The sequence below is a fragment of the Anomalospiza imberbis genome, chromosome 23 (genome assembly GCF_031753505.1).
Source record: "Anomalospiza imberbis isolate Cuckoo-Finch-1a 21T00152 chromosome 23, ASM3175350v1, whole genome shotgun sequence".
Classification (NCBI taxonomy): Eukaryota; Metazoa; Chordata; class Aves; order Passeriformes; family Viduidae; genus Anomalospiza; species Anomalospiza imberbis.
Window position 1 is genome coordinate 619879 of NC_089703.1, and position 20640 is coordinate 640518.

The following is a 20640-nucleotide window of genomic DNA, read 5'->3' on the forward strand; positions in this document are numbered from 1 at the left end:
AACGTGGATACTACAGAGGTGAGGAGGAGATGTCAGGTGGCAGGGGGACCTCCCGGGGTAAAGAGTCCCGGCAGCAGCCACATGTCACAGATTCACCGAATAGTTTGGGTTGGAAGGGACCTTAAAGACCATCTGGTCCCAACCTCCCCACCATGCCCCGAAGAAGGTGTGGATCATAAGGTGCCCACAGGGTAGATGTGGTTCCCAGGCATCGGGAAAGTTGGGGCCTGTTGAGTGCTGCGATGCAGAATTGGAGCTGGGTCTCACCTTGCACTTTCTAGGAAGGTCCTGCTTGACCCCAGCAGTGTCAATGGGGCTCGTGACCAAGTCACAACTGCTCCACAATGGGAAGTGGGGGGGATTCCTGTTCTCTCCTGGGTGGCTCCAGGGGGATGGGGGAGGAGAAGGGTGCGGGGGCTCAGGGCTGCTCACAACAAGCCTCGGATTTACCAACTCGTTGGATTTTTGTTCCTATTTATTTATTTATTTATTTATTTTAATCCTGCCGTACGCGTCCCGTTCGATCTCCTCACCGCCCTGGACCCCCGGTGGGCAGCTGCGGGGGCTCAGCCTCGCGGGAGAGATGCCCGGGCCGTGGCCTCGGGCGGTGCGAAGGGCGCGGCGGCGGGGACATCCCCCCGGGACCCCCCGCCCCTCCGCCCCCCTCGCCGGTGCCGGCGGCGCAGCGAGCCCCGGCGAGGCGGATTTGGGCTGAAATCACGGCTTTCTCTGGATGATCGACAGCTCCGGGAGAAACCATCGGCGGGCCGGGGGGAGCCGCCGCCCGCTCGCCGCCCGCCGCCCGCCGCCCGCCGCCGGCCGCCGCCGCCCCCCCCGCCGCCGGCCCCGCTCCGGCCGCCCCCGCCGCCCCCGCGAGCAGCGCGGCCCCGGGGCGGGGCGGGGCGGGCGGCGCGGGGCGTCCCCCGCGCGGCGGCGGCGGTGGCTCGGCCCGGCCGCGGCGGCGGGGCCGGCGGAGCGCTCCGTGCCCGCGGCCGTGCCCGCGCCGGCGGCGGCCCCAGCGAGGGGCTCTGGGCTCTGGGCTCTGCGCTCCGCCGCCTCCATGGAGCGCCGGCCGCGCCGCCTCTGATGCCCGGCCCGGCGCGCACCATGGGGCCGCTGTGGCTCTGCTGCCTGCCCCTCGCCCTCCTGCCCCTGCTCGCCGCCGTGGAAGGTAAGGGGGGCGCGCGGGGGGCGGGAGCCCTGCGGGAAGGGCGAGCCCCCTCCGGGTTTTCCCCGGTTTTTGGGGGATGGCACTTTGCCCCCTGCCCCCCTCCCCGCCGCACGCCCTTCGGAGGGTGGGCGAAGTTTGGGGAAGTGCTATCCCCAGCTGGAGATGTCGCCGCCGGAGCCCGGTGTGTCCTGTATGCCCCCCCCACCCCGCCCCCAGACCCTCCCGATGGCTGGCTGCCCTTCTCCCCGCCGGAGTGGGCATCCCTGGGTACCGCGGAGGTTCCCCCAGGGATGCCCGGGATTCACCGCCCCGTGCCCGCTGCTGCTCTCGGGAGATTCTTTGGGGTGCCCCTCCGCCAGGCCTTACCGGCGTTCTGGAGCTGGTGGCCGGCTCCCCTTTGGCGCCGTGGCGTTCCCGGCTTCCCCAGGAGGAGCCGAGCTCCCCGCCAAGGTCCTCGGTGCTCAGACAAAGCAGCGTGAGGCGGCAGGTGGGGAGCTCCAGGGCTGGGTGTGCGGGGACGGCGCTGGGTGGGAGCCCCACGGTGGGGTCTGTGCAAGGGGAGAGTCGTTCTCCTGCTCCCCAGCCATCCCAGCCATTCCTGCCTGCTCCCACCCGCCCGCTGCATGGACACCCTGGGAAGTGCCAGAGAGCTGGGTTGGGCAGGGGCGAGGGCCAGGTGTCAGGCCAAAAACCGGCTCGTCCTGGAGCGGCATGGTCCAGGGATGCCTGTCCATTGTGGAAGGGTGATGTTGGAGGGGCTGGGCGGCTCCGCTGTTCCTCCGGCTCCGTTGGGCTGGTGGGGGCCAGGCTGGGTGGCAACTGCTGGCCCTGTGTGTGCTGGGCGATGGGAGCCACTCGGACGGTGTTTGTCTGGAACATGGATGAGGCACCATTTATTAAGTTGGAGTTTTGGGAGATGACTCATGGGTTGGCCAGCTATACATCGTGATATTTACAATATGGGAGCTTGGCATAAATAGGACTATTTACGTTGCAGCGGAGAGTGCTCGCCAGCTCTGCTATTCAAATGAGCCCAGCATGGTTTTAATTATGGGGGGGAAGGGTTGGGGTGAGGAGCGTGTTTGTGAGAGCATACGTGTCCATGCAGGATGTCTGGCCCCGTCCGCTGGTGGCCTTGACACTTCCAGCGGGGTCTGGGCTTGGCCAGCGGGGCCCATGCACACTTGACCATGACAAGCTGGTTCTGCCGAGTATGGTGTGCCGGGTGCCTTGGGCGGGGATGGGGTGACACCTCCACCCCTCCTGCTCCTCCTGCTGCCCAAGAGGTGCTGTGGGTCAGTGCCTGGCTCCCAGGGCTCCCGTGCGTGTTCCTGAAATATGAGCGACTTTCCCACCATCATGGCAGGAGCGGCAGGCACTGGACACATGAGTGCTAAGGGATGGGGAATGTATCTAGGAACGAGGGGCTGGCCAGTGCAGGTGGGGTGTTTCACCCACCCGAGATGATCGCTCTAAGGTGTGCTCCTCCACGGATGGAGACGTTCTCCGGGAGATGGTCAGTGGGCTTCCAGCGGCCATTCCCAGCTGGGGCTGACTGTGTTGGTTTGGGTTTGGCGTGGTCTCCCCATGCCCCTGCAGTTGCCTCTTGCCCTGTGTGTGTGTGAGTGTGTGTGTGTGTGTGTGTCTGTGTCGTGGGGCTGTGATGGTCATTCTCAGTGTTGGTGTAGGCAGCCAGATCCCTAATCTAGCCTCCCAGGAAAAGGCTTCTGGAGAGCTGGCAAGGTGAAGATGTGGGATGCAGCTCCTTGGGCGTGCCTCTGCTCCTTCCTTTCTGGAACTGCCTCTTCCCACTGCTTCCAAAGTGCCTGGGTGTTGTGTCCACCTGCACCTCTGAATGCTCTGCGTCCCTTTGGTGTGGACAGATGGACCCAACAGTAGCTGCTGGCCATGGAGGTAGTGGCTGGACCCACCATGTTCCCACAGCTGCAGGGAACCTCCACGGTCGCGATGCCCTCCATCACCAGCCCCAGCATATTCCAGGGCCAAAATGGGGGTAGAAAGGCTTGTTCAGGGGAAAACCACAATTCTGGAGAATCCTGCCTCTTGAGTCCTGTTTTCGGCTCTGTCACAGAGAGCATTTCTGTACTGCTGGTAATTTCACTTGTCTCCTCTGTGCCTCAGTTTTCCTAATTACAAGGCGTAAAATAATCCAAGCATCTTTCCCAAGGGAGCCGCGAGGTTTTGTTAATGAACATGACAAAGTGCTTTGGGATCCGTGGTTGAAAGCGCAGCCTTAGTCAGTGCGGCTGTGTGTGGGGTGTTTATTTATCTACATGCTTTATATTTCTCTGTGCGCTATATATTCACTTGCATTTAACAAACCTTAATTAGAAACAAAGCCGATAGGGAAGGAAATATAAACAGGAGTGTGCATGGAAATTGGAAGTTGATTGCTCACTGGCCAGCAGAACGCATGGTTCGGGCTCGGGAGGGAAGGCTGTTTGGTTAAAACCGCCTCTGTTAAAAGGAAATGTAAAAAGAACGTGAAACATAAATCAGTATGGAAAACAGGGAGGTGGATGACAACATACATAAAGCAGAGGTTAGGAATTGCCTATAGTTGTGAAGGCGGTTGGAAGGTAATGTGTCTGCAGCTGAGAAAGTTCAGGCTGCTCAAAGGAAAGTTTTTTGTGTGTTTTTCAAAAAAATAAAAAAAAAAAAAAAACAAAACCCAAACCAGAAAGTCAAGAACAAAGGAGTCCTGGAAGGGTCTGGATCCCACACCAGTTGGTAACGCCGCTATTGCTAACGGCCCCGCTTTGTATTCCTGCTGCGTAGGCTGCGCGCCGATCGCAGGACTGACGCTCCCGAGGTATTTTGGGGGGAGCTGGAAAGGACACGGAGGTATTTTAAAATCAACAGCCTGGCTAACTCACGTGCAAGGAGGAAAAACCAACCCGATGGCGTTCTTCACCCCAGTGGAGTTAACTTTTCACAAACCTTGCGGTGCTGGCAAGCTTCCCGAGGACTGGAGGAGAGCCAGCCCTGTGCCAAAAATGCAAAAGGAGACACGAGATGGCCCTGCTATCAGTGAGGGTGTGGGCAGCACAGAGCCAGCAGCACGGAGGCAGCGACAGGCTCCAATGGGCGATGGAGAATTGCCCGGCACGAGTTTTGCAAAGAAACAGAATCGGGGGTGAGGGGACTCAATTTTGAGCATCAACCTTGCTGAACAATCCTAGTCCTGAGGCCAGTCTTGGGCTTGGAGAGGGATGCTGGGGCAGGAGGGCTGTATTGGCTCCTGGGTTGGGTATTCCCAGGGCATGCTGTGGCTGAGGTGCTGGACACGGACATCCCTGCCCATGCTCCAAGCAAGCTGGAAACACGACTTCAGTGCTTCTGCATATTTAATAGTGAGTTATAATATATGTAATATTTACGGCACTCTCAGACACATGGTGGGATTGTTAGGGGGTCCTATGCAGGGCCAGGATTTGGACTGGATGATCCTTGTGGGTCCCTTCCAGCTTGGGATATTCTGTGATTCTGTAGTATACAGTATATTTAATTTCACTTCTGCTGTAACATATTGCAATGCTAAAACATAGTCTCTTCTCCTGTACCTATGTTGAGCACCTCCACATGGGGTGTGAGGAGATGCCAGGGACAAAGGGCTGGTTTGGGCCTTTGTGTATCCATCTTTTTGGTGTCCATAGAGGAAGACTTGAGCCATCCCTTCAGGGTTACAGTCACACCAGAGCATTGTTTTGACCTTGGTGCTCCATGGAGATGGATGGTCCAGGTGTGCCAGGACCATGGGAGCTCCAGGAGCCTCCCAGCAAGCCTGGCATGCTCCGGAGGGATGCAGCAGAACAGCAGGTCCAGGGAAAAACACAGCATCTGTCAAGAGCTGATCCGTCCTGCGAGCTTGAGCTCCAGATCTGCAAACACTCTCCTCAGAGCGGGAGGGGAGCAAATGTTCTGGGACAAGTGGGACTGAGGAGCAGAGCAGAGCCTGTGGTTTTGGCCTGGCCCTGTGCCACCCATCTCCCTCCTGCTGCTTTCCCCTCCCCTCCATTTCCTGGGTTAATTTTTGACAAGGCACATTCCTTGCACCCACCTGCCCTTTGCATTATAGGGGCAGCAAAAGGGAAGGCTCCTTTTGGAGCCCAAATAAATCGGTGCCTCCTTTAAACATGCATGTTGCTGCCCTTACTGCTCTGTTCTGTGGCTTTTCCAGGCAGGAGCAGCAGTCCTCTCAATACCTGCTGACTTTCCAGCTTCTCTGGGTGCCGAAACATAGGGAGAAGATGTTGGAGGGAACAGGATCTCAGGGTTGTTGTGGCCACTGATGTCCCCCAGCCCCTCGTGTCACCCCGCAGAGGGTGTGAAGGGAAAGTGGCTGTGCCTCAGGGATGCTGTGAGGGGTTTGGGGCTGTCCCCAGGGACGGGAGCAGCCGTCCCCTTGGAGACAGGCTAAGGACCTGCCTGCACTAGTCAGGGCCCTTTGTGTGCACATACCTGAGCTGCTGGAAAGAGGGGTGGGCACTCAGGAAACTGCCCGAGGAGCTGGGTAAACAGTGGAGGCTGTGACAGCTCCTGAGACGCGATTGCTTTGGTGCAAGGGATGAAAGAGAGCCTGACCCCCCACTCCTGCCCCAAAATGTGCCGGCTCCCCACACACCAGCCCTGCTGGGATAGGAATGAGGGTGGCTCTGGCTGGGAGTGGGGTTCCCATCCTGCCAAAATCCCATTTTTACCGAGGAAGAGCCCCGTCAGTTCCCACCCTTGTTTGTAACCCCTCCCGTACCTGGATCTGGTTTATAGAGAGATCGGGGCGAAGCACAGCTGCCAACTGGATCTCGTTGGGATGGGGGGAGTGGGGAGATGCTCAGAGGCAAAAGTTCAGCCGTTAGATAAGGGAAAGGATGGGGCCTCCAGTGATAAGGGGCTGAGTGCGGCATGGGCTGGGTGGGAGGGAGGGAGAGGCAGCACGGGGCGTTTCGAGGCACTCTGCCCGGCCTGTACCCAGGGATGCAGGGAGCACTGGGGATCACTGGGAATGCTGAAGGTGGGCAGGGACCCCTTGAAGGCCAGGTGACAGCAGGAGGGAGGGTGAGGAAGGAGAGGTGCCTGGGGATGTGCAGGGATATATTGCTAATGTCTTTATGTCAATGTCAGATGTTTCTGGAATGTGCTGGATGGATGGCAAGTTGTGCCAGGGTGCAGACACGGGTGGCTGTGCAGGGCATGCCAGCCCCCTGAGATAATCAGGATAAAGGGGAAGGAGTAAGTGAGGATCATGCTGTTCGCCCCTCCCTGAATTTCCTTGCTTGGGTTGAAGGGAGCAGTATCAGGTCTGACAGGAAGTGTGGCACTGATTGCCAAGCATTAAAGGAAGATGGAGCAGGCCACGAGGGCAGAAAACACAACTGTAACTGGGGCTGGTCTGGGCCTCCCTAAATGTCACATTCAGAAATGATAGTTTTAGTGGCTGAGAACAGATGTGGTTCTTTGGAGAGCTCACAGGAGGAAGAACTCTGGATTTAGACCGGAGCAACCACACGCAAGACATCAGATCTGCTCCACGGGAACAGATTCAGTCTCCCAGTGGGCAAGAGGAGAGGCTGGGGAGCTCCAAAAGTTGGTGAAGCTTTCTCAGCTGATCCAATAAATTATCTTCTTTCCACATTACCTCTCTCAGAGTCAGACCATGACATCCATAAAGCAACCAGCACTTAAAAACACCACATAGTAATGGTCTCTGAGTAAAGCAAAGTTAAGGAGCTGACTTTGTGAAGGGAGAAGCTAAAATAGGAAAATACTTGCCCGTGATGTAGGAAATTAAATTAAACCTCAGAATAAATTCGTGCAGCCACTTAACAGGAGTTTCCTAAAAATAACCAAAAACCAACCAAACTTGATTAAATGGCAAATTGGAGGAGGTCATTGGAGGTAAAAAAATGTTCTTCACAGAGTGCAAGTGGTATCTAAAAGGAGAAAATAAAAAATCAGAAACTGTGGTCTGGTGAATGTAAAGCAGTATAAGGCAGGCTGAGAGGAGTTTGAAAAATAACTTAAGAAATTGTTTGTCCCCCAAGTTTCCCCTCAACAAATGGGCATTGGGAAGTTAAATGTGCAGGATGGAACCTTTGGGGTGGAGGGGGATGACTTCAGTGTCACCCCAGGTGGCCAAAGGGACTCCTGCCAAGGAGCTTTGCTTCCCAGGGCAGGGCTGGGAGACTGTTCTGAAGCGATGGCAGGAGAACTCGTACTTTAAAATAAGTCAATAAAATGAATATTTGAGCCAGAGTAAATGGGACGAGCATCCTTTAAGAAGATCTCCCTGGGTGATCCAGGAGACTCCAGAGCAGTAATTTTAGAGGAAGGGCTCTCTTATGGATTAAAATCTGCTTAAAGAAGGGGAAACAAAGAGTCAGTTTTCCCACTGGACAGGGTCAGCGTGAGGCTTGTGCTGGTGATGTATTCATAAAGCAGAGAGGGCTGGGAATGGGAAGGCGAGGAGTGTTTGCAGATTATACAAAATTATTCAGGATGATAAAAACAACAGTTGTCTTGAAAATATTGCAAAAGGCTCTCATGACACTGGATAGCTGGGCTATAAAGTGGCAGATTAAATGTAGTCAGGGATGAATGAAAAGGGATTCACATGGAAAAAATTACCCTAAACCCATGCATGCACAGTGGCAGTCTTTAAATTACTTATTAGCATTTTGAGAAAGAGATCTTAAAGTCATTGTGGATGGCTCTTTGAAAGCATCAGCTCTGAACTGGGAAAGACTGGGAAAGGGTGTGAAGATGCTTGTACAGGAGAAGTTCAGGGGAGAGGGGCTCCGGGAAAGATGCAGCTTGGGGAGGGAGGAGGCACAGAGGTGCCTTGGACTGTGGGAGGTGCAAAGAAGAGGGTGCAGAAAGGGTGATGATCCTTTATTTTATATGTTTTCCTTCTCTCTGGAGTTCTCAAGCAGAAGGTTTCCCACCAGGAGCAATGGAGGGTGGAGGCAGGGCGGGGTGAAGCCCAGCCCTCCCCATCCTGGCTACCAGGGGCATTGGGTACCCTAGATTCTGGTGTGCTCCTTGAGCATCCTGGTGCACTGCAGGAGGTGGGATGGAAACCAGGAATCCTTTTGGCTCAGCCTCCCGTGGCAGATGTGGTATTTGAAAGGAAACAGGGAAAGATGCCTTCTCTGGGCTCTTACACTGAATGTCCAGGCTCAGTGGGATCTGGCTGGCCCCCAGCTCCCAGTTTGGCTTTCAAGATCTGCAGCTTCTAAAGCAAAGTGCTGGGGAGGTCCACATCGCTCTGGGTGCTCGTGGCCCTGAACCCATTTTGTCTGGGGACACCTTTAACCTTCCACAGACTCTTGATTTTGGCCGGATGGCCAAGGAAGGTCCCTTGGAAAATGCTTGTTGGTGCTTGCCTTTGCAGAAACTCCTCAGAGTTTCAGAGGCCAAGAGCATCTGGTTGGAACTGGGGAGGAGAGGAACTTCCCTGAGCCCTGGGTTCACCTTGGAGGGCTCTTGGCTGGGTTAGGGGAGCTGCTTGGGCCCTTGCCTGGCAGCTGAGGGGGTTGGGGGTGGCGCATGTGGCCGCGTGGGTGAACCTTCCTGGGCAGAGGGGACCCCTCGAGCTGTGTGAACCTCCCTGGGCAGAGGGGACACCTCGAGTCATGTGGATGTCCCTGGCCAGAGGGGACACCTTCAGCTGCTGTGGGCTGGTGCTCCCAGGGCCAGACAAAGGGAACAATGGCCTCGGCTGCTGGGCTCCTGGGTAGCCTGCGGCTGGCTCCAAGCCCCCAGCCCAGGAGAGGAGGGGCAGGCAATAGGTCTGGAATCCCCTCTGCTCCCACCCAGGCTTTGGGGACATGGGGACACCCAGCTGCATCAGGCTGAAGGACAGACTGTGCCCCTGGTGATGCACAGGCTGGGCAGCTCGCTGGCCGTGCCCAGCTGGGCTCTGTCTGTCCAGCAGCAGACTGAGGTGAGTCCTGCTCCATGGGAGGTGTCATCCCAGCTCCCCAAAGTGTGTGGAGCCCTGCTGGAGCCTGGTGAGCTCTGGTTGCATGTCCATGGAGGGACCCGTGTTGGGAGGCTTCTGCAGCACTGCTCTGCTGAGAAGCAGAGGAGAGGAGAACCTGGGGGGGTAAGGATGATCAGAAAGGAGGCTGGACCCTCCAGATCTCTTGTCAGGACCCTCCGTGAGCCTGAACAACTTCAACAGAGGGATACAAGAGGCAGAAGGCATCTCCATCCTGTGTAGTCCTCATGCACAGGCTGTGGGTGAGAAGCAGTGGTGAGACAGTGCAGGTTCTGCCTATCCCAGAGTCTCTCAGGGCAGGGGAGGACTGATTGGAGCACTCTGCCTTGGAGCAGGGGACATGGAGTCCCTGGATGCTCCTTGGTCTCCAGAGGAGATCCTGCTCTTTGAGCCTCCCAGGAGGCCACTAGTCCCTGCAAAGTGGCCATTGAACCCACACACTTTGGGCTGCTTAAGGCTGGAGGGTGGGACAGGATGTGTCTTGGGACAAACCAGGCAGGAACGGGCTACTGAAGTGTCTCCAGGTATGTGGTTGGTTTCACCCTAAACAGGTGTGGGTGTGGATGTGTGTGTCCTGCCAGGACCCATATCTGCCTGCTTCCACTGCTCTCCACTCCCAGGCAGATGCTGGTGGCCCTGGCAGGTACTCCTGGATGGAGCTGGCATCATCGTTCCCTGCTGTTGGCTCCCATCACTTGCTGGTCAATGTTCCCAGGTGATGCCTCTCTGAGTTTGGCTTCAAGCCTTTCTCATGAGATCCATCTTTCTTGAAAGCTTTGCCTTGGCAGTAGACTTTTGGGTGGGAATGATGTCCCAGAAGGGGGGCTTGGTCCTAGAATCATAGAATCATTGGCTGGTTTGGGTTGGAAGGGACCTTAAAGCTCATTCAGTTCCACTCCTGCCATGGGCAGGGACACCTTCCTCTAGACCTGGTTGCTCCAAGCCCTGTCCAGCCTGGCCTAGAACAATGCCAGGGATCCAGGGGCAGCCACAGCTGCTCTGGGCACCCTCTGCCAGGGCCTTCACACCTTCACAGGGACCAATTCCTTCCCAATATCCCATCCCTCCCTCCCCTCTGGCAGTGGGAAGCCATTCCCTGTGTCCTGTCCCTCCATCCCTTGACCAAAGTCCTTCTCCAGCTCTCTTGGAGCCCCTTTAGGCACTGGAAGGCTGCAGTAAAGTCACCATGAAATTATGAGATGCATCCAAAACACCTGTTTGTGGTCTTGAAGAGCTGGGAGTGCTCTGGTCTGACAAATGCCTGTGCAGCTGGTTTGAGGCAAGGTGTGGCAGAAAGTCTGCTGAGGATCAGGACTGGGCCACCCAAATGAGCTGGGTGCTGTGGAATGGAGGTCAAAGAAGCCCTGGGCCACCACAAGTAGGTTTTTGCTGGCCAGGCACACCACATGCTGGGAGTGAGCTGGGCTGGAGCACGTGAGGGTCACATCTCACCGTGCCGAGGTTACGATCGCGTTTCATGATTTGCTTTGCTTGTAATCCTGTTTCCAGGCTCCACAACTGCGACGCGGAAACCTTTACGGTGAGCCTCACTTCATAAATCTTGGCCCTGTTTTGCTTTTAAGCCTGTCTGGTATCAGAGGATAAAGGGAGCAGGAGAAAAGCGTGACCTGGGGGCAGCATGGATGGAGTGAAACAAGATGTCCGGGCTTGATAGAGCCTGCAGGGATGGGGGCTGGCCAGGCTGCAGGGACTTAACTGCGGCATGCCAGCCTTGGGAGGCATTTCCTGTGGATCTCTTCTGAGGGATCTCTCCTGCAGGATCCCACTATCTCCAAGGCTGACTGCAGAGTGCCTTTGAAGGTGTCTGAGCACTGGTTCCGTGTCTCCAGCCTTTGTATGCATATTGTGACACCTTTGTGGTAAATGGGAGCAGGCCTATGGCTCCCTGGGCATTGCTCTGGGAGGGAAAGCGAGCTGGGGATGTTACATTTTCATTGTCTGGGGAGCAACTGAAATATTTTCATTGCCTGGACGTGGGGAATGGCCCGTGGCAGGGTATTGATCAGCCAGTGCTGGAGTGTGCTGAGAGGTGAGATGGAGGTGTCAACTCCCCCAAGCTGGCTGCTGGCATGGGGCACTGAGGGGTTGCATCAGGCAGAGCAGAGCAGAGCAGCCCCACCAGGGCTAGCTTCCAGCCATGGAAACAGCTGCAAATGCATGATTAGGCAAATGCATGGATGGGCAAATGCATTCCCCAGGCAGAGCCTGGAGCTGCCCTGTCCATGCCCTGTCCATTCCCTGGAAGTGTTTAAGGCCAAGCTGGACAGGACTTGGAGCAATCTGGTCTGGTGGAAGGTGTCCCTGCCCATGGCAGGGCTTGAGAGGAGATGGTCTTTAAAGTCCTTTCCAGCCCAAACCGTCCTGTGATTCGATGAAGCTTGGAGAAAGCCCCACTCCTTCTGCTTGCCTTGCAGGGGTGATGGATTGTCCCAGAGGCTCTGGAAGGGTAAACTCAGGCGTGGGTGTGATGCTGTGTGGAAATCCCTTGACACAGACTCACAGCAGGGCAGCGGGGCTGCCATGGGCTAGAGGGGACAGAGTGCCCAGCGCCTCCTGGACTTGTCCCCATCCCCTGTCACCTTTGTTGAACCTCTGAGAGTTTGGACAGCTGCAGAGCAGTCGGGAGCAGGACAGGCACAGGGAAGGTGCTAATTAGGATGTTGGCAGCATTAGCAGGGGTTGGTGTTTGGCTGGTGGGAGGTGTTGAAGAGGCAGCGTGGGCTCTGCTCCATGTCACGCTCGGTACAAAGCTCAGGGCAGCAGGCTGCTCACAAGTCTGCAGGGGGGACAAGGCCAGCTCGGGGCTGATGGAGCCATCCAGGGGTAGGGGGGTGCTGCTTTGTGCCTACCTGGGGCAGCTGGGTGACAGCCTGATGTGGCTTTGTCCTGGGGCTGCTGGGTGCATCCCCAGTGATGGGGAGCTACCTCCTCCGTGTGGCTGCGCTGCTGCTGCACAGAACCAGCCCTGATACACCTGCTTTTCTCCTCCTTTTGGCTTCTCACCTTTCTTTTTCTATGGTTGTAGGTGAAATAGAGAGTAGAGGAGCTGCTCACATTGCTTTTGGTTTTTTTTTAATCTGGTATCAGACTTATGCCATCACATTGAATAGCTGCCATGAGATTTTGGTATGACTGACACCTGTTCTGGCTTTAGTGCAGCAGCTTTTGATGCAAACAGATCCTCTGGAAATGCTGAGTTTACTGTCAGCTGCTCCCATGTCTCGCCTAGTTCCTGTTCCCAGCTTTGGCTAAACCTTGCATCACTCGGGAGGTTGCTGATGCTCTGAGCAGTGGCTAGGTAGGTCTCTTGAGCTCCACTGGTTTATGGTTTGTGGAACAGGCAGAAGGTGCAGGCCCATGCAATTGAGGTGTTGCCAGGCTGGTCCCTCTGGGCTGCTGAGCAAGTGGCTGTCCCTGTCCAACAGGACATGGCTCATGGGTGTGCACATGGCAGGAAAATGGGCACAAGCCAAAAGCTGAGCGAGCCAACTCGACCGTTGCGGCATGCCCTTTCATCCCTGGCTGTTCCGGGAGCCCATCCTTCCTTATCTGGGGGGTTGGGGGTGAAGTTCAATCTTTACAGGCTGGGTCCCACGGTGCTGCTTTGCTTCTCCCAGTTTCTGTTGGTCCCTGCATAAGAAAAGGTGGGGCTGCAGGATGGGAGCTGAATTTTGGACTGGGAAGTAAGGGATGTGTAAGGGCACACTGCCAGGGGCTGTGGTAGGTTTGGGAGCAGCACATTTGGGACCAACAGGAGGAACCATTGGAGCCCAGGCGTCCCCGTGGCGTCTTGGATGGGATGGCAGGGGCTGCCCATGGGGTTTTGTGCTGGGGTAGACCAAGCAGGTCATCCTCCAGCAGAAACCTTGCCCTGTAATTTGGGTGGCCTAAATATGACCTGAGCTCCTGCTTGTGGGTGCTGAACTCTTGGAAAGCTGACCTGGTGTTTTACTGTGTTTGGGAGGTCCTCAGTGTGTGGGCTACATAGGGAAAAGGGAAAAAAATGGGATTTGTGAGGTCAGCCCTGGGTGTGTCATCCACCAGTCCTGAACTGCTCAGTGGCCAGAGGGGTGGAGAAGAGCTCAGCCCTCCATGGGCCTCCTGGGGATGCCAGCAGGTCGTGGAGCTGTGGTGACGTGCCCACCCCATGTGTCACCATCAAGGTGCCCATTTCCCTGGTGGCGTGTCGGGGTCTGTGCTGAAGGAAGAGCCCTGTGAGTGCACAGGCTCAGGTGAAACACCTGAAAACGCTTTGGAATCTCCTTCCCTTTAGTGGCAGGAATGTGCTATACACTTGTCCAGGGCTAAAATAAAACTGCTGCCTAAGTCCCATCTGAGAGAAAAAGCCTGGGGAGAACACATTCCTCTCCTGGCTGTTGTGGTGGGGATGCTCAGTGAGGGGTTCTGAGGTGCTGGTGGTTTTTGTTCAGTGAAGAAGTCACTGGTCAACTGTTGTGCTTGGCATGCTCCAGAGCTGTAATTCTCGAGAGGGCTGTGGGCTAATGTGGGTGGTGAGAGCCCACCTAGGGTGGGTGTGTGGTGGCTGTGAGGAAGACAATGCATCATATCAGAGAAGTGTCATGAGGGTAAACAGACAAACTGATGGATGAGTCAACAGACCCAAAAAATAGAAACAAGAAAAAGGCAAACCTGGCTTCTCTTCCAATTCTATAAAAATAAAATGAAACAAACTTCATGCTTACATTGCCTGAAGAAATCCCACCCACCAGCAGCACTGGGGAGACCCTGCTGGTCCAACATCAAGTGATCACACTCTGATAATGCACATCCTCCATACCATCATCATCATCAATGTGTTACAGCTCTGCCCTTGCTCCAGCCCCCAGGCTTTTCCCTTCCAGCTAAGAAGAGGGTCTGGAGCAGGGCCTGGCTTTGCTATACCTGACTGTCCTCCAGCGTGGGGTTCATGTGACCCTTTGCCAAGCCTGGGCTGGGATTTCCCACCCTTCAAATCTCTACACCTCCAAATCTTTGTTTCCCTCTCAGACAGTTAAATTTGCACACCCTTCAGGTGGTTTGGCCCGGGTGGGCTCGGTTTCCTGGGTCAGTGTCTGCTGGAACATTTGGATGTCCTCTCCCAGGGAGGACTTTGCCCGTGCTGCGGACTGTGGTCTTAGCTACAGCCATGGAGCGTCAGTCTGGTAGAGCCAGCGGGTGATCCACAACTTGGAACATCTCAGTTTAGTGAGGCTGGCTCAAAATCAAGTGTTTTAACCAAGCAGGAAATGTTGCTGTGGGATTCCTCCAGTGTTTTAGGAGGGTGGTGGAGGGCTCCGTGCTCATCCTGGGGCTGCTGCTGGGAGAGGAAGACACTGAACCCCACTGCTGAGAGCGTGGTTTTGTTGCATCTCCTGCACCCACACCAAGTCCTGCAGGGGTGGTTACCCTTTGCCATGCTCTGGGCTGCAGTCAGAGTAAATATTCACTAGAGATGTTTCGTTTTGGTGTGTCAGGCTCACAAGGCCAGGGGAGATGTGAGCGGGGATCCCCAAAGCGGGGCTCGCCAGCCTTTAGTACTTGGAGTACTTCTGCTGCCTGCATTTGCAGAGCTCTGGTGGGGATGAGACATGGCTGGTCTCCATGGTTTTATGTGGCATGGGACTGTGCCAGCAGTTTAATCACAGCTGAACCCTCACAGAGCAGCATAAAAAATGTTGTAGTTGGGATTAGGTTACCCATCCTTCCTATAAAAGACTCTATAAACAGTCCATCAAGCCCCAGCATTCCTGTGTTGGCTGTGAGGTCCTTCGCACTTAATGGGTCTGACATTTGCTTTGACTAAACCTTTTTTGGGGGAGGCAGTGATATAAAGCAGCCCCCAAAGAATGGGTTTTTGCTTGCTTTAGTGGGGGAACCCAACTGGGCTGGCTTGGCAGAGGCGGTGTTGGATGTCAGAGGATTTGGCTGGGAAGGCAGCGGGTGAGAAGCAGCCCAGAAGGCAGTGACAACAGCAGCTCCTCCCTCCCTTCACTGAGGACTTTCTCTGTAGGGATTTGCTCTTCTGGGGTCTGAGGATTTTCCTTTATCTTGGGGCAGGCAAGGACCTGGGACTCCCTCTCCCATCTCCCAGCACACTTCAGACCTGTCTTGTCTCTGCTGTAGCTGAGTAATGCTCCAGAGTTAAAGGTCCCTAAACCTTTTAAAAAACCTAAAGCTCGGTCTGGGGACTAAGTGGTCTCTTTCTAGCTTCAGGTGTGCTCCCACCTTCACCTTCCTCACCATGTCCTTCATGTATGATGCCAACTATGGAAGGGCTCCTAGTTTAACACCATCCATGGACTTTCTTGATGTGCTTTTGAGTTTTGTTCATAATCTGGGGAGCCAAAGGGGCAGGGAATCGATGGATGCCCAGGTAGGAGACTTAGGTGGTGCTGAGGATGTTCCTTATCCTGGTTGCTGCATTGTTGAGGCAGGTGTGCACACCTTGGTCATTCCTTGGGGCTGTTGATTCATGGGGATAATGTAGATGCTCCTGCCTGGGACAGTCACTTCTCTCCTGGAAACCTTAAAGCCATAGTTATGCTCCAGCTCTCCCAGCAATGTAGGGAAGGAAAGGCCCTAATCCTCCTGGCTGCCAGGAGGTCCCAGCTGTGGTGGCAGTCCTGTGGCTGACACCTGCCTGCTTGGAAAGGGGCTGAAGCCATCCGGTTGTTCCGTACACAGCGAACGTCTGTCGGGTGGGAACTGCATCCGTGCTGCGGTGCCAGAGCTGGGCACGAGGGGCTGTCCCTGATCAGTGCCACCATGTCACTGGGACCATCTGGAGCTTTTCCTGCCTGTCTGGTGCTTACATCTGTTGAGCCACACCAGCTCCAGGGCAGTTGCTGGAGGAGATCAGGCTTTCTGATGCTTTTCACCACTGAGTTTAATTAATTTTAAGGTTTTTACTCCCCTAAATTTTCTTTGAAGATGATTTGAACAGTTTAATCATTATCACAAAAATGGGATTTCTAACGTAAGCTGGAAGCAACCCCCTCTTCACTATCCTGCTGAGGGCAATTCAGCTCACCTGCCTAGCTGGCTGATCTCAGTCATAAGCCTGTCCTCAGAGGCCCTTTTCTCTCTGTTACAATCTGGAGAAAATTAACAACTGCATTAAAGTGGGAGCATTATTTTTTCATAGCAAATGCCAAAGAAGGTGAATCCCATATCCTTCACTTGAGAATGCTCTGCAAGGCTGCAAGGGCATTACCCACCTGAGCAGTGGTTTCCTTCATCCCTCTCCATCATGCTGACTAAGGCAGAAATGAATCCAGGGCTGGTTCCCATGGAGCCCACCGAGGTCCAGCACTGGGAACTATTGCTTGGAACCTGACACCTAATCAGTTCTTAATGCCATTTGTAGCATATTTTTTGATCTGGAGTGCAGGCAGTGGCTGGCACAGTGGCTCTGTTCCCCAGGCTGCCCTCACATCTCCTGATTCCAGCACTCAGACACTCCCCTGCCTCGTACATAGCTCCTCTCACCAATCAGACTTGTAATCTCAGTGAAGAATGAAATCAGATTTGTTTGACAAGACCTGTTTCTTGTAGAAGTATGTTGACTGGTGCTAATTATACTCCTGTTCTTTAATTCTTTATGATTGGAATTACATCAGCTTTTTCATTATTTCCCCAGAAGTGATTTCAAACCGAGCGAGACCTTGAGTGCCTGCCATTCCCTCACGTTGTAATCCTGGTGCATCCACTAGACGTGATCCTTCTGCTCTGAGATGCTCTGCATTAGTGTCTTCAAGGACTTCCCAGTTTTCTTCTTCTCCAGGCATCCCCTCATGGGCTCTTGTTTCTTAATCTTTGGAGTCTCTTGGGTCTGTCACTGTGAAATGTGCTGGATTTTCTTAGTTCTCTCTCTTTTGTTGTGCTTTAACCCCAGCTGGCAGCTTATCCCCACACCGGTTTAATACACAGATAGCATTCCCTGGCACAGGCTGCCCAGGGCAGTGGTGTAGTTGCCACGCCTAGCAGTGCTCAAAGGCATGTGCATGTGGCACTTGGGGACATGGGTTAGTGGGGAACTTGGCAGAACTGAATTAGTGGTTGGAGTCAATGATCTTGGAAGGCTTTTCCAACCCTGGTGATTCTCTGATCCCTTAGTCTGTGGGCCATCCCTTTAAGGTGTCCATAAAATGCCCACAATTGCCCAGAAAGTGTCCGCTGAGTTCATGAGGTCTATGACTTTGAGCTCTGTCTATTGTGGTGGTCCCTCAGACAGGAGAGGTAGCAGAGGGGATGGTGATGCTCTCTGGAAACAGTGCTGGAAAGATCTACCCAGGTTTATTCCACTGCCCAGTTAATCCTGCAAACTTTGACCAGTACGGGAACCAGGCTGTGAAGTTTTCTTGTGGTTTTCTCCCAGTTTGATTGTGGCTTGTCCTAGAATTTGATTTTTCATGTCTGTTGTGGAGGTGTCACAGAGGATTTTGATGTGGTCATGGTTTCTTGGGTTTGTTTATGGAAGCGTCATCACTGAAATGGCCAGAAATGAAGATAAACTATGGCTGGGGCTTCTCCCACCTCCACAAGGCCACTGTCTGTGGAGAAAACAGCCGAGTTTGGGCACCATGTGGCCCTGCTGCATCTGTTCCAAAGTCTTAGTTATTTGCTAAATGCTTGCAAACGTGTGTGATTTTTAAGGAATTGCAGCCAGACTTTCCCTGGCTCGTTAGTTATGTATGAGCTAAGGAATCCTGGTTACTCAGGGGAGGAAGCAGCCCTGTCCTCTGGAGGGCTGCGGAATAACATCCCACTTTCCTAATAAAGACACAAACTGGCTGACCACGGCCACCCTTCACACACCAGGAACTGCAGTGAGGGAAGTTCTGACTGTGCCTGGAGTAAAAAAAACCTGTTAATCACCCTGGCAGTGGAGCAGGACTGAAGCAGGACTCAAGTCAGTGACAGCACGTCGAGCCCTGGCCTGTCTCAATGCTTTTCTCTATGTTTCTATGAATTTTAACATTTTTACTTAGCATTTTTTCTGTGTGCTGAAAAGAACATCATCGTAACTTTTTCTTGTCTTCAGACGTGGGTTTTCCAGAGGTTTCTTTTATTCACTTCCTGCCAGTCACAATAAAATATGGATTGTGCTTATTCTACTTCTATTTCTCATGGATTGCCTTTTGTGTGTGTGGCTGTCACAAACACTTTGATCCTCTGAGGCTGGTTTTGGTTGAAGTTGTTGTTTTCCTAGATTGCCTTTATATATATAATAGTTTAAACTTTTCTTACAGAATCATAGAATGGTTTGGCTTGGAAGGGACCTTAAAGATCGAGTCCCAAACCCCTCTGGTTTGCATTTGTACTTTTTGCTCCCGTTTCCTGGTTGACTCTGATTGTAAATTTGATGAGATTTTGGAAATTGATACATTTCAATGAACAGGCAAAGCCGTTTCAGGTTTGGCTTGTTCTCCCTTTGGCCCACACACACTGCGGTCATCAGTGCTGAGGCAACTCCATGCTTCCAGTCCAGTGATTCAGCCCTCATTCCGTGTCATTATGAGGTCCAGAATTGGATACCTCAGGGTCTTTAATGCGCTCTGTGCATTAAAATTATGTAACGAGCCCGTCCTCACCGCTGGCAGGGTGTGATACAGCGGAGCAGTGACAGATATTGACAGGTACCAGTGTCTCCAGGCAGGGGAGAGGCAGAAATGTGCTGGTGAGAGCTGGGTCACGGGCACTGTGTCATCACGTGTTGGCTTTCCATCACATGTGTCATTGCACGTCGTGACAGGCATGGCCTGAGCATGTTTATGATTTATATTGGTGCAGTGGGGGCTCAGCTGAACCAGTGTGAACTGGGGGGTCTTCTCCAGCATCCTCTACTGCTGAACTTCCCAGTTCATGGAATCACAGAATCACTGAGGTTGGAAAAGCCCTTCAGATCACCAGACTCAATCGTTAACCCAGCTCTGCCATATTCACCACTAACCCATGTCCCTTAGTGCCACATCCACATGGTTTGTGAACACTTCTGGGGTGGTGACTCCACCACTGCCCTGGGCAGCTGTTGCCAATGCGTGATCACTCTTTCCATAAAGAAATTTTCCCAATATCCAACCTGACCCTCCCCTGGCACAGCTTGAGGCCATTCCCTCTCCTCCTGTCCCTGCTCCCTGGGAGCAGAGCCCAACTCTCACCTGGCTGTCCTCTCCTGTCAGGAGTTGTGCAGAGCCAGAAGGTCCCTCCTGAGCCTCCTCTTCTCCAGGCTGAGCCCCTTTCCCAAGCCTGTAGTGTAGAGCAGTCCCAGCTGATGGATTGATGTACCAGTGATGGCGAGGGTGGATCCCATCCTTTGCAGGGAGCTGGAGGACACATGGTGTGGGGAGGTGGCAGTGCAATCTGTGGCAGCTCAGGCCAGGCATGCTGGTCACCCTGCACTCACCTCTCTTGGCTCTCACCATCGTCCTCCTCAGGAGCCCTGCCCAGATTTCCTGGTGAAATGGAGAGGGGAGTCCAGGACTTCCTCAGCCTCGGGTGAGGCACAGTATCAGGTGAGCTAATAGGATGTTTTGGGACTGAGGAAAGACCACTGATGGTGGATTTGAGAGGACATGCAATGACCTTTGTTAGCAGGAATCATGTCCTGCTTAGCTGCTGGAGAAGGACCCACTGCCCTGGTAAAACCAGCCTTCACCTGTGAAGGTGGCACCTGTCGGATATTTGCAGATGTCTCTTGGTTTTGGGCTGTGCAAGCCCTGCTGTCTCAATGCATTGCTCCCTCCTTAGAGGGAGAGGTCTTTTGGCACCACTGGAGGGTGGCTGAGTGTCTGGATTTTTGGGATGGAATGCCAAGGGACAGACTCGCTTGTGTCCCTGAGCCTGGTGTTAATCTAGGGAGTCCCTGCCTTCCTCCTGCCTTGCTGGCTTCATGCATCTGCTGGGTTTTTGCTCCAAAACACAATAAAGAGGAAGCAATGCTATATTTCCCCCCACCAAAGTTCTGATATTCAGCAGATGAACATCCTGCATTATGCTGAGGAGAGGTGTTGTTCGTGGGTTGTGGGGGCTCCCGCATCCTCAGGTGGCTCATGGGGAGATGTGTAGGAATGAGGTTCCCAGCCTGTGTTCCCAGACAGCCTTCCTGGGGGCAAAATGTAGATCTGCAGTTGTAGTTCCATTTTCCAGAAAAGGGGAGCACTGGGTGTTTGAATGAGATAGTGGCTGGGATATAGTAGTGATTTGGGATTCTGCTGTCTCTCTCTCACCTTTTAGAAGAACAAGATTTATCAGTTCCATCTGTGATCAGAGCAGATGTCCAGCTCCCGTTCCCTGTCCCCAAGGTCCCCCTGTCCCCAAGGTTGCCCTGCCCCCAGCTGTAGCAGTGATCAAGGTGATTTGGATCTAGGAAGCCATTCCTGGAAACCTCCGGTGCTGGAGATCCCCCAGGTCCCTGGTGGCCAGACTC

General features: G+C 54.1%; 1 protein-coding gene across 7 annotated transcripts in view; it reads left to right on the plus strand.

Moving 5' to 3' along the window:
• EPHB2 (EPH receptor B2) overlaps positions 1-20640 on the plus strand; it is a 152594-nt gene that overhangs the window by 23395 nt on the left and 108559 nt on the right. For 2 of the 7 annotated variants that reach the window (XM_068171337.1, XM_068171338.1), the window contains exon 1: positions 954-1171. The exons of 4 other annotated variants lie outside the window; for them this stretch is intronic. In XM_068171337.1, the coding sequence (XP_068027438.1) occupies positions 1087-1171 (85 nt within the window). In that variant the 5' untranslated portion in view covers positions 954-1086. Of the gene's footprint in view, positions 1-952; positions 1172-20640 lie in introns of those variants that run through there. One more of the 7 variants, XM_068212813.1, reaches the window with a different exon arrangement.